At 38.2% G+C, this 13,375-nt stretch overlaps 2 protein-coding genes across 2 annotated transcripts; one reads left to right on the forward strand and one right to left on the reverse strand.

Moving 5' to 3' along the window:
* Nucleotides 1-1,744: 1,744 nt before the first annotated feature.
* sirt7 (sirtuin 7) lies at nt 1,745-7,905 on the forward strand. Its single transcript, XM_046856772.1, has 10 exons — nt 1,745-1,887; nt 3,319-3,456; nt 3,595-3,699; nt 3,785-3,855; nt 3,969-4,041; nt 4,795-4,893; nt 5,019-5,255; nt 5,333-5,413; nt 5,484-5,590; nt 6,476-7,905. Exons 1-10 carry the CDS (start codon nt 1,783-1,785, stop codon nt 6,675-6,677), a joined length of 1,218 nt encoding a protein of 405 aa, XP_046712728.1. The 5' UTR covers nt 1,745-1,782; the 3' UTR covers nt 6,678-7,905.
* Nucleotides 7,906-11,023: 3,118 nt separating this feature from the next.
* On the reverse strand, nt 11,024-13,226 carry rbbp9 (retinoblastoma binding protein 9). The gene is made up of 5 exons (XM_046858228.1): nt 13,028-13,226; nt 12,294-12,336; nt 12,088-12,193; nt 11,751-11,836; nt 11,024-11,384 (listed from the first exon to the last, which is right to left on the reverse strand). Exons 1-5 carry the CDS (start codon nt 13,121-13,123, stop codon nt 11,161-11,163), a joined length of 555 nt encoding a protein of 184 aa, XP_046714184.1. The 5' UTR covers nt 13,124-13,226; the 3' UTR covers nt 11,024-11,160.
* Between the last annotated feature and the right edge of the window lie 149 nt (nt 13,227-13,375).

Below are 13,375 nucleotides of genomic sequence, written 5' to 3' on the forward strand. Positions count from 1 at the left end.
TGATCAATACATTTCAACATAGAAGTCCCTCAGTACAGCCAGTGTTTTCTCTGCTTTTTTTTTTATTAGTTTCTGCTCAAAACGCGTTTTTCAAAGAAAAGAAAATACTGCTCTTATAAATAATTTACATCTGGGTATTAAAAAAAAATGTTGCATCATCCAACGATACAACAATTGATTATTTTCCTATAACAGCTTGTCTTGAAGGCTTTTTATTACCTTTAATTCAATTTTATAAAATATTATTTGTAGATCACACAACTGATTTAACAACTGACATTTTCCCGAAGCAAAGGTTAAAGGTTATAGAAAAACATTTTTATTAGTGTCTATATGTTAAACTATTATAAGTTTATCTCTTACATTTAAGTTTATCGTTTATCGTTTACTTGATACTGTACTGATTTTTCCATAATACACCAGTACATTTGTGTATTAACGAATGATACCTCATATATACATCTTTCTTATCCAATTATAGTTACATAGAAAAGTTATGAAACGTCCAAGAGACGTTGCTGTTAAGTGTGTTATTGTGTCTGTAAATGTGTGGCAAAAAAGCCACCTGGAACGAAGTTCTGACACTGGAGACTCCTTACATACATGTGAAATAAACCTCTTCCAGATTTTTTCACTGAGTACAAAGTCAACATGTTGTCTTACTCTGTTTATTATCAACCTTAGGTTACATGCTTGTCTGTCATATATCTCCCTGTGTATGAGTGGTTCCTATAGAAATAAGAATATATTAGGACAAGCACATTAATCTGAACCCAGCAACAAAAATGTTCCACAATGCAGCTGAAACCCAAAATCTTATAGATACGAAGGTTTTTATTCCTTTTTCTACAAAAGCAATGTGTTATAACAGTCGGAAATCTGAAAACAGGAGAAAACCTGTGTTATGTATGTTGTTAACATGAAATGTTGTACTATAAACAGTTAAAGGTCGTTCTGACTGTAGCTGGAATTATAGGTGTACATATTAATTTGCTTGTTTACATTTTTTATTGTTTCTATAGTAACACACAGACTGGTTTTACTATGATATATTTATTTAACATTTATAAAAGGAGTTTCAGTGGTAAACCCTGAATTTGTACTTTCCAGTCATGGAAAAAATGACAAGTTGATTTTGTTTTTCTGGGAGAAGTGGAAAGTGTGAGAGTGAGGTGAGGGGAATGACTTTATCATGGGCTGCACTTTTATATCATTTGTGAGACACCAGGAGTCAGCTTGCCTGTTGGATGTTCCACAACATTAAATTTATGAATTGTTTAAATACTCAATAATACAATATATAATTATTGGCAAATCACTGTCGTCTGTAGTGTGTTCTTTCAAGAACCATGTAGATGGATTTGGACTGTAATTTAAATAACCAGTTTTCTACAGTGGCTTAGTAATACAACCGCCATGAACATTTTCACAACCATCAGTGAACAGTTGTAACCCCAATAATGACTGAACTATAATGAATGGACATTTGGTTTTACCCAGAGGTGGCAAGTTTTTTTCCTTGTCACTGTTGCCACTTCCTGCTCATTAGGGATTAATTTATAGGCTGCTTTGGAACAGTGTCCATTGAATTATTGAATTGAATATTGTATTGAATTAGTTCTTAATCCGAATTTAAGAATTAAACAGCATTCTGTTGTGGTCATTCCATTTAGAAATGTATTGCACTGATACTGCACTTGGTACTGAATTCAAGCGGCCGTTGTTTGACTTTTATTTTGAAATGTAAAGTCTTTTCCGGTTTGTGTCGGAGATGCATTCAATATGGCGTCACAAACACAGCCAAACGGACTCTCTAGAGCAGAGAGAAAAGCTCTTGAAAAGGCGAAACTAGTTCAGAAAGAGACCCAGAGAAATAACTTTAAATTGGTGAGTAGATTTTACATTTCAAAATAAAAGTTTAATTCTGTTTGAATCAGCGCTTCTGAGACAATAATTACCCGGTAAACAAACACCGAGTTACTGCTGCCATAGAAATGTATTACCACATAAAATCCATATTATCTTGACTGTATTCCAAAATTCCGGTTGCAGTGTGTACACCTTTTGTAAAAAACCGACTAGTTTATTGGACCGAGATTTAATCGTGAAATGTGCACAGCTGCACCCATTATCCATGGCATGTTTCTCTTCCATTTAAGGCTTTTTCTTTTCTTTTTTGTGCACTACATGTCCAACAGTATGTGGACAACTGATCATCAGATCCACATGTCTCTCCTCCTGAACTATTTTGAAGCACAGAATTGTACAAAATATCTCTGTAAGCTTTAGCGTTACTGTGTCTCTTCAATGGAACTCAGAGACCCAAAACCTGCACAAAGCGACCTCCAGGCAGACATGGTGTGTTCTGGTTAGAGTGAAAGACCTCCAGACCCCTGTCCTGCACAGAGCCCAGACCTCAACCCCACTATACATGTTTGGGATGAAATGAAACACCAGCACCCCAGATCTCCTCAACCTACCTACTGCCTGATCTCAGCAATGTTCTTGTAGCTGAATCAGCACAAATCCCACAGCCACACTCCACACTCTAGTGAAAAATCTTCATGTAGGGAGTGAAATGTCTAACAAAACATACAGGTGTCATGGTCAGCTGTCCCCATACTTACATTTTTAGTCAGATGTTTCCGTTTATTTTAACACAAGCAGACCTTTAATGTCAATATTTATGTTTTAGTTATCGTAAATAATAATGTATTCCTTATGTTCAAGCTGTTTTATTTTATTAGATTAGGGTTCATTTAGAAATGTTTGTAAGACTAAGATTAAGAAGTAGCCTAATCTATCTGGTATCTATCCTCTTTCTATAGATTTTACTCACTCACTCACTCACTCACTCACTCACTCACTCTCACACACACACACACACAAACACACACATGCTTTTAGACTAAACTGTAATGTTTTAATAACAGTATATGTTCGACTGACCTACAATTAAACAATAAAAAAAACTGCACTGTAGTCAACCTAAACAGCTTCAAGCTCATATTTGGAGATTTATGTTCTTTATTACTTGTTTCAACTCTTAAATATTGTGTTTACTGCATCGTCTTGATTACATTTTTAAAGTACAGCATGGTGACCCTCAAATTAACATTTATGGCATTTGGCTGACGCCTTTATCCAGAGCGACTTACAACTAAGCAAGGGGGGCCTTCTCAAGCAGTGGCAGCATGGTTGTGGTGGGATTTGAACCTGTGACCTTTCAATCCAAAGTCCAATGCCTTATCCACTGAGCTTCCATCTCCCTTTTATTATTCTGAGAGAAAACCTTATTTTTGCACTTATACTTCTCAGGTGGGCAGGATCTTAAAGAAAGCCGAATGCGAGCGAACAGAAGAAGAACACGCTTTACTTAAAGGGCATGAAGATACTGTGCAAGAGCTGAGCAAACGTCAGGCTCGAAGAAACATCCTGAAACGGAAACAGGAAGAGGTGAGTCGGATAGATTTTTATTATTGATGTGTGTTTCAGTAGCTTCAGAATCTTGATATTCTTGTATAATATCCCTAATATTTTAAACTAATGATAAGGTTTTGAGGCCCGGTGTTGTTTTTGTTTTGCTGCTTTCAGCTCTTTGATGATGAGGAGGATCTGAGAACCAAGGTGAAGCAGCTGGCGGAAGCAATGCGTCAGGCTCGCCATGTTGTCATTTACACAGGAGCCGGGATCAGCACGGTACCAGTGTCTTTAGATCCTGTAATTCTGACTTCCTGGATTGCACGTTGATGAAGGTTTATAACATTATTTTAATGTTTGCCAGGCTGCTTCCATCCCCGATTACAGAGGGCCTAACGGAGTGTGGACACAATTACAGAAAGGGCGTGCTATCAGGTGAATGAGCGCGACACTAATTCTGGCGCTTTTTTTTTTTTTTTTGGCGCACTTTATGTACTTTGTTATGCAGGACGGAGAAATCATGCTGTAATCCGCTCTTTGTCTACCAGGTACACGGACCTCAGTGAAGCAGAACCAACTCTGACTCACATGTGTATCCAGATGTTACACAAGGTTAAAATGGTGAGTGCTTAAAAATCTGATATTGTTACACTTTTCTGGCCATGAGCCTCAGAAATGTGGAAAGTTGTTGCAGTCTGATTCAGACTTTTATGTGTGTGTGCCTTTATATCATGTTTTTAGATCTGCATACAAGCAGTCAATTGAAACATGTTCACAGCATCATCTAATAAAATTCCATTTAAAGTTGTCAAATGCTTTTTATCCAAGCTGACACTTTTCTGGTCACAAGCTTCAGAATCCGGAACGTTTTTTTTTAAACACTGTTTTTTTTTTTTTTACCAGTAATATTACTCATTCATTCGAAAATGATAATCAGCATGGGACAGAGTTTCAAAAAGGAATTTTCTAGCATCTTGTGAAAACCAAAAAAGGCCAAGTTGATGCTGGTTTTAAACTTTTTTCCACATCTGCTCATTTGATGCCATTTTTATCCAAACAACATACAACTGAACTGAGAATGTGAAGGTTTGGAGTTTAAGGATCAGCAGCTTGGTGGTGCTGGGATTTGAATGTGTGTGAGAAAGTGACATGTATTGTACATTGTTAATAATTTAATACGCCCAATATAAGTTCATCCATTCATTAAATACCAGTAAGCACTGGTCTGGGTTGTGGTGTATTAAGAGCCTTTCTGGGAAAAGTTTGTGTGAAGTGGAAATACAATCTGATTAAAACACAAGTTCACAAACGTATTCTTACCTTGGGGCATCTACTTCTATTTGTGTGTGTGTGCGTGTGTGTGATCACGCACAGGTTCAACATGTGGTCTCTCAGAACTGTGACGGTCTTCACTTGCGCTCTGGGCTTCCCAGACACGCCCTGTCTGAGCTGCATGGGAACATGTTCATCGAGGTAAGACTCTGCTCAACACAATCCCGTATGCTGCCAGCAAATACGATGTGGAACGCATGCTTATGGGTCAGTAATATACACCATTTTCCATATAACCTGCCGTTATCCATCGTCACTTAATGCAGGTGTGTGTGTCGTGCTCTCCGGTTCGCGAGGTGATTCGTCTGTTCGATGTGACGGAGCGCACGGCGCTGCACAGACACGCTACAGGTCGGCGGTGCGCTCACTGCAGAGGGGAGCTGAGGGACACCATAGTGCACTTCGGTGAGAGAGGCACCCTGGAGCAGCCATTAAACTGGAAAGGTGCGGCAAAGGCCGCAGAACAGGCAGATCTCATCCTTTGTCTCGGCTCCAGTTTAAAGGTCAGCTAACAAACGACATACTGGATTTGCAGACATTTATTCATGGGCTTCTTTAATATCTGCGTTTGCTTAAGCAGGTCCTGAAGAAGTACGCATGCTTGTGGTGCATGAATAAAACAGCTGCTAAGAGAGCAAACCTATACATCGTCAATCTTCAGGTAAATTCGTCACACCTCTGTTTTGTTTACTGCTGCAAATGCATATTCAATAACAGTATTTTGTTTGTAGTGGACACCAAAAGATGACCTGGCCACTCTGAAAATACATGGGAAGTGCGATGATGTGATGCGGCTCCTGATGAAAGAGTTGGGAGTTGAAATTCCAACCTACAACAGGTCAGTTGCCTTTTTTTTTTTTTTTTTTTAATAACGAAATTGGATCATTTTTATTCATATATGTTAAATTTTTTTGGTGTGAGAATGCCTGATAAGAAAGGTTAAAAACACTAGGTCATATTGGTGCAGTTCCAGTTAATTGTTTAGTGCCAAAACCTCTGGTACTTTGTACAGTGGAACAGACTGAGTATGGTATTAGTAGAACAAAATGAATACACAAACTGGGGAGTTGATGACTTTTTATAGCAGCATATACTGTGTTTTGTTCCTCTTATAGCATAGCAATGTGCTTTCACACACCTCCCAGTCAGTCAGAATCAAGCATTCAGACAGTCCAGGGGTCACCAACCTTTTTGAAACTGAGAGCTACTTCTTGGGTACTAATTAATGTGAACGGCTACCAGTTTGATACACTGAAATAACAAATTTGCTTAATTTACCTTTAATTATGTTGTTATTAATAATCAATGATATTCTATATCTAGTTATCTGTATTTTAATATCATTTTCAAATTCACACCAATACAAGTGTGATTTAAATAAATTAGATGCAGCTCACTGGTAAGTGGCGCTATGGTGAGCTATTTTTAGAAAAGGCCCACAGGCGACTCATGTAGTCCCGTGGGCACCACGTTGGTGACCCCTGAGACAGGCCATGATATCTCTTATCACTTATCACCCTATAGCAGCTATCAACAGTTGCTAAAAACCTTTTTAAATACCACATTAATATACATCTGTGAATTTTGCCTAGCAATTAAAACTACTGTACAAATTTCCAATTACTTCGACAAATTTCATCACTGCCCTCTGACCTATCAGACCTCAGCATTTAGTAGCACCACGGTATCATTTCATTACTGATGTTTCTTTTCACTGTCCCAGATTTGAGGATCCCATCTTCAGCTCAGCCACATCACTCAGACCGGATGAAGAGGACAGTCACAGCCGTAAAACTTTAGTACCCCCTGCTGCCATGGAGGTCTCTAATTCCGATTCAACGGTTCAAGCTGATGAGGCAGGAGTACAGGGTGGGTGGTTTGGACGGGGTTATTCCAAAGCAAGGAAGAAAAGAAAAACTACATAGTGACATGTAGTTTTGTGTGATGGGACACATTGTTTTTGCTTTAAAGAAACATTCCACCTATGATACATTCCAGCGGTCTTAAGATTATGAGACAATTAGGTTACCTGGATACAAATTCCTCACTAAACAGTATAGATTTGCTCTCACCGGGAAAACGGTGGGGGTTTTCATCACACATTTTATTCACCTCATTTCATGCATACTTACAGGCTCGTGTTTGCATGCAAGTGTGCATTCAGGAAATTAATCACTTATTCAGCCAAAACCACAGTATAAAATGACACGATTACTGATGTAATGCGATGTGGAATGCTTTTTTAAAATATTAATTGTTAGGTCTGTGCCAGTTTGTCAGTATTCGCCAGTATATGCACCTTACTTTCTCAGGTATTAAGCAAAACTTGATGTGATTTAATAGATGATTTCTACATAATCAGTTTATGAATAGAGCAGTGGTCACTTGTAAGGGAGCTTTCACACTTTATGGCAACCACTTTAAATGGCTATAAGGTGGACCAATCTGATCTAAAACTGGATGAGGCAAGTGAAGAAGAACAGCAGTTAGAGAGTTACAGGATGTCCAAAAGTCTTCATACATAGAGGAAATTATAACTTTTCTGTAAAACGTCTTCCTCTGTAAAGAACACAAAGTGTTGCAGAACTATCTGAAACTAAAGCATCCACTGAAAAAATGTTTGGTGCTTGGCAAATGTAGCTCCCATGTACAGAGACTTTTGTGACACCCTGTTGTGCCAATATGTCAAAATCACAATCTAACTAAAAGGAACAAGCAGGGTTTTGTTAGACGGGTATTTTTGACGTGACCTCTCACTTCAACTGCCGCATACAGTTCATACAAGCAGCTGAAATTCCAATGCTACAGCAGACAAACAACCTCCCCGACACCAATCCAGTATACTGATCACTTTTTTATTACCAAGCCTTATTTTGTGTTACTGGTAGATACAGAACAAGGCATACCAGCCAGTTAGTGTTGTAAACTAGCTGGTAAAGGAGAGATTTGTTATAGTCACACAGGGGGAGAACAAACAGCTACTTCTTTTACTGTAGAGAAAAAAAACTCCTTTGCACCCTTGCAGCTGTCAGTGAGTTCAACTCTCAACACTGTGTATGGCAGCAGATGAACATTAATAGAAGTGATTACATTTCATAACATTCATTGAAATATAAATTGTACCTTGGGGCATAAATGACTATTGTAAATGCCTTTTACAGTCTTATGCAGTATTCCTTATGATGTGCAGCTTAATAACTAACAAGATATTTTATATATATATATATATATATATATATATATATATATATATATATATATATATATATATATACACACACACACACACATACATACACACACAGTGTATACTTTTTTTTTTTTTTTTTTTACTTTTTATGTTGCAGCCTGATACAATTGTTAAAAAAGATTTTTTTCTCAGTAATAGAAATATTTAGTAATGTAAGGAAAATAAAAAACTGATATCACATGAAAATAAATATTCAGACCCTTTGCAACGAAACTTGAAAGATAGTTTAGGTGCTTCCCATTTTGCTTGATAGTTGCTGATCCAGGTGTGCAAAGCTGTGTGTCAAGACTCGATCGAGGCTGTAATTGCTGCCAAAGATGCGTCCATAAGTACTGGGTAAAGGGTCTGAATACCTATGTACATGTGATATTTCAGTTCTTTTTAATAAATGTACAGACATTTCTAGAATTCTGTTTTCACTGTCATTATGGGGTACTGAGTGTAGATTATTAAGAAAAATATTTATTTGAATGATTGTAGTATCAGGCTGCAACTTTAAAACCTAAAATGAGTGTTGGAATACTTTCTGAATGCACTGGAGGTGTATGTACATATGTTTAGATAATGAATGGTGTAATGGGACTTCTTGAACATCTCCAATTTAGCAGTGACTCCATCTCTGTTTAAAACACTGTTTACACAATCTCAGTTAACAGCAGTCTTAAATTACTGTGGAAATTTACTGATCCTCAGAGAAACTAGAATCATGTATAGATAAACACATGAATCATGTTATTACATTTGCCAACTATATTGGTATATTTAAACTTTGTATTTTGGTGTAGGATTTAAATTTGTACAGCCAGAACCACTATGGTGTTTATTATACCTGTAACTTTAAACTTTCTTTGTGCTGTAAAAAAAAAATAAATAAAAATATAGCTGCAAGCAGCAATGGCGGGCCCTCGCACATTTGTGTATCGCTATACGGTGCCTCCCAGAAAACAATGCACGGTGTGCAAGTGCATCAAGTTGGTAAATATCAGTGGACTATTTTATGTTGTTACTGACCCATTTGGGGACTGTAGGTAAAAGAAACCCCACATTTTAGACAAACGGGGGCACTTAAGAGACACACCGTTGTCCGACCTTTTTGTCCACACTTAACAGCCGACAAATGTGATGTATGTGTCAAATTTCAAGTTAATCTATGCACGCCAAAAGCCTTAAATATGCCTGAAATAAAAGGTAAGTTTGACGCGTTGCCATGAGAACAGCGTTCGATATATCAAAAATCACTTTGCAAATTACCATCTACAATGTCTCGCCATCATGTTGATTACGTTTGGTGGCAATCGCATGAATATCCTAGGAGGAGTTCACCACATGCAACTGTCAAAAAATCCACCTTTTGTGACTGACACACTTCCTGGCGCCTGTTGGTGGCGCTATGTCCGAGATTCACAATAGGCACATCGATGCGATCGGAATCCTTGGCCGAACATACACACCGCTTGTCGTCCGAATAAGACGACTTTAGATATTAGACACTTCCTGTTTCTCTGAATTCGCCATAAATTTGTCGCCTCGCCACGGCAGCACCGTTTAAAATATAAAAAAATTCCTTCACAATTTAGCAAGTGCAACGTCTCGGCATCATGTTCACCATGTTTGATGTCAATCGCATGAATTCCCTAGGAGGAGTATTTAAAAGTTCACCACATGCACTTATGAAACCATCCAAAATGGCCGACTTCTTGTTGGGCGGAGCTAATAGGTTTGATTGTGAAAGTTGTTCGGGTCGATGAGATCTATATGCCTACCAACTCTCGTTCATGTGCGTACATGTTTGCCCGATCTGTGCACCAATATTTGTTTTTGCATTACAGGGGGCGCTACAGAGCCCTATTGCCACGCCTATGTTCCAGCCTTTGACCGGTCCTAATGGCAGACGACTTTGACGTCTGTGCCAAATCTCCGGTGTTTTCGAGCATGTTAAGGCACACAAAGTGCATGCCAAATGCTTAAATATGGCTGAAATAAAAGTAAAGTTTGACGCGTTGCCATGGGAACGGTGTTCGAGATATCAAAAATCCCTTCACAATTTATCATCTACAATGTCTCGGCATCATGTTGACCACGTTTGGTGTCAATCGCATAAATATCCTGGAAGGAGTATTTAAAAGTTCACCACATGCAACTGTCAAAAAATCCACCTTTTGTGACTGACACACTTCCTGGCGCCTGTTGGTGGCGCTATGTCCGAGATTCACAATAGGCAGATCGATGCGATCGGAATCCTTGGCCGAACATACACACCGCGTGTCGTCCGAATAAGAAATTTTTTGCTTTAGATATTAAACACTTCCTGTTCTCCGAATTCGTCATAAATTTGTCGCCTCGCCATGGCAGCACCGTTCGAGATATCAAAAATCCCTTCGCAATTTAGCAAGTCCAATGTCTCGGCATCATGTTCGCCACGTTTGATGTCAATCGCATGAATTCCCTAGGAGGAGTATTTAAAAGTTCACCGCATGCACTTATAAAACAAACCAAAATGGCTGACTTCCTGTTGGGCGTAGCTCATAGTTTAGAGGGGGGGAAAGTTGTTCGGGTCAATTAGGTCTATATGCGTACCAACTCTCGTACATGTGCGAACATAATTGCCCGATCTGTGCACGAATGTTTGTTTTTTAATTACAGGGGGCGCTACAGAGCCCCCCTGCCACGCCTGTATACCAGCCTTTGTAAGGCCCTAGTGACAAAGGACTCTGACGTGTGTGCCAAATTTCAAGAGTTTTCGAGTATGTTAAGGGACCTCTAATGACCAATGTGTGTAAAAAAAAAAAAAAAATTCTAAGGAAAACAATAGGGCTTCGCACCTCTGGTGCAGGCCATTCTGGCCTGCTCCTCGGTGCTCGGGCCCTAATAAAGGTCTATTTGACCAGTGAGTATCTCTTCAGTTTTTGTAATGTACTTCAACTGAATCTACTGCAAATAGAACATTTTACACCCGAACTGAAATGGTCTGTTCAGAGAATCTTGCAAAAACATTCAAGTTCAACTGACAGTAAAGCACCAGAATATACATGCCTCTTTATTCTACCTTTACCATTGTGTAGTTATTGATCTTTAAGTACATAAACAGTTTCAGGATAATCGTTACAGCAATTTCACTTGTGAGAAAAATATAATACAAGTTTGATCCTTCTAATAATTTATCCAGATTTGATCAGGTTCTGTATAGCATTAATGAGCTCTGGGAAATGTGTGTTTTGAAAGTGTCCATGATCTGTATATCTGTGAAGTTCTGTCTTCAGTTTATCTGCTACTTCCTGCTGCTCCTCCCACGGTAGGAAAGGGTCATCTGTGGAGCCGAACTGGACGATATGGTTCACGTTAGCTCTGATCTTCTCCCACTCCCATGGACGACTGAAATACCCTGAGGGAGATGAAAAAGGGACAAATAACCAACAAAATGTTACGTGTTAAACACTTTGGGTGCTGTTGTAATGAGACAGAGTTACTGTTGCTAACGCAGAGTTGATTCGATTAAACAAGGATTGTAATTTTTTTTTTATTAAGAATGACATGCCTATGACGTTTATAATATACGGTAAAAAGCACTAGAGACTCAACCTGTGATAAATGAATCTACAGAACTTTAAGAAAACATCACCATATCGATAATAATGTGTTTTAAAAATTGTGTAATCTACTTATGTGAAAGGTCCAAGCTACAAGTTGCTGAGAACGAGATCTAATAGATCAGGAATCCAACAGCTCCACGGTGTATAAAAAGGCTCACCGCTCTTCCTCTCGTTGTCATCTCCCAGGTCCGAAGTGTAGGCACCCACTAAGATGATAGCGAATACCTTGTGTGTCTCGCTGTACCTGAGACGCAAATAAAGTAAGCGAGCCATTAGACCAGTTTTACTGATTAATTAATCAGCAGAAAAAGTCGTTATTCGTTATCTCTGGGCACACAGGGCACACTCTATTAACCTCACTTCCACTAAGGATTCAGGCTCACATCATTCAAACCAAACCGTACATGAAACAGGAAAATGTTTTAAGTCAACTAAACACATAGTTGTGGCAAAACAAAAAGCAGCTTTCTCTCTGCCATACAGTGCATTCAGTACCTCATAGCAGCAGCAGCTCCTGAGCTGTGACCAATAATCAGTGTCTCCTCATCACACTGCAACTCCTTCTCCATGAACGGCAGCCATACGCTCTCTCTCGCAATAACTATTCGACCATTCAGGAGGTAAACAATCAACAAATCTCCGAATCCATTTTACGTTTGACATCACTCACCCAAGAGTTTGTGTTTGTATCTTTTATGTACCTGGATCTGGCATGTTCCTCAACTCACTACACACACCGGGTATCTGTAAAATAAATAGGATACAGACAGATTAATACACATACAGAAATACAGGAGATCAGGTAATTAGTCATTATAAAAAGACAAAGAGCGCTACTATAGATAGCTATTTATTTGAAATGCAATTTCTTAAGGGTGTATAAACCTTTTTAGCCACTGTGTCTGCGCGCGCGCACATATGCATATATATATATATATATATATATCACACCTTATGAAATTACATGTAAATGATAAAGACAGAAAATACCAAATGTCAGACTTGTTTCATCTTCCAACAAAAAAATATATTTAATAACAACCTGATTGCTGAAGTCTGCACACACTTTCTAACTGTTATGAGGCCTGTAGGTAAATGGCGTACACACGTCATCAATTCAAGTGTTTCTGATTAAAACCAGATGAAATTCAGACAATTGCTTAAATGTTTTGAGACAGAAAAAGGAAAATAATTGTGTCACGTGTAACCGTGATATAATATAAAAGTGTACCGTGATATAATCGATCACGATACTGATACTATATGATCACATCACTTTAACCCGGAATGTTGTGGATGAATATTCCAGAACTGTAGATCTGATAAAGAGAAACAATTAATATTATCGGGTGCCTAATGATCCTGATAATTATCAATAATAATAATAATAATAATAATAATAATAATAATAATAATAGGTTTGGATTCTACCTACCCGATTAATCTGTTTATTGGTCCAGCCATACCAGTTACTGTGTTGAACATCTCCTGCTCCATTACCTGGGACTATAACCACTTTCTTTACAGGCATGATTCAATAAGAATGTTTAATTGTTAAAAGTAATCAAAAAATCCTGCTCCCTCCCCAGAGTGGCTTTTCTTCTTCAAATAAAACATATGAAACTATCCGCGTTACCGCCATCTGCTGGACAAAATCACAACTATTTAAATTCAAGCTGTGTTTAAATTCAGAACAGAAATCCACATCAAACACTAAATAGTGCACACTACTCTATAACTGTTAAAAAACAATAAAAAAATCCTATTAAACAATTCAATAATT

The sequence above is a fragment of the Silurus meridionalis genome, chromosome 9 (genome assembly GCF_014805685.1).
Source record: "Silurus meridionalis isolate SWU-2019-XX chromosome 9, ASM1480568v1, whole genome shotgun sequence".
Lineage (NCBI taxonomy): Eukaryota > Metazoa > Chordata > Actinopteri > Siluriformes > Siluridae > Silurus > Silurus meridionalis.

Coding starts and splice junctions, on each gene's coding strand:
- sirt7 (XM_046856772.1), top strand. CDS start 1,783: ATGGCGTCACAAACACAGCCAAACGGACTCTCTAGAGCAGAGAGAAAA. Junction 1,888..3,318: donor AGAGAAATAACTTTAAATTG/GTGAGTAGATTT, acceptor TATACTTCTCAG/GTGGGCAGGATCTTAAAGAA. Junction 5,256..5,332: donor GTCTCGGCTCCAGTTTAAAG/GTCAGCTAACAA, acceptor TTGCTTAAGCAG/GTCCTGAAGAAGTACGCATG.
- rbbp9 (XM_046858228.1), bottom strand. CDS start 13,123: ATGCCTGTAAAGAAAGTGGTTATAGTCCCAGGTAATGGAGCAGGAGAT. Junction 12,337..13,027: donor CCAATAAACAGATTAATCGG/GTAGGTAGAATC, acceptor TTTATTTTACAG/ATACCCGGTGTGTGTAGTGA. Junction 11,837..12,087: donor GGAGCTGCTGCTGCTATGAG/GTACTGAATGCA, acceptor TTTGCGTCTCAG/GTACAGCGAGACACACAAGG.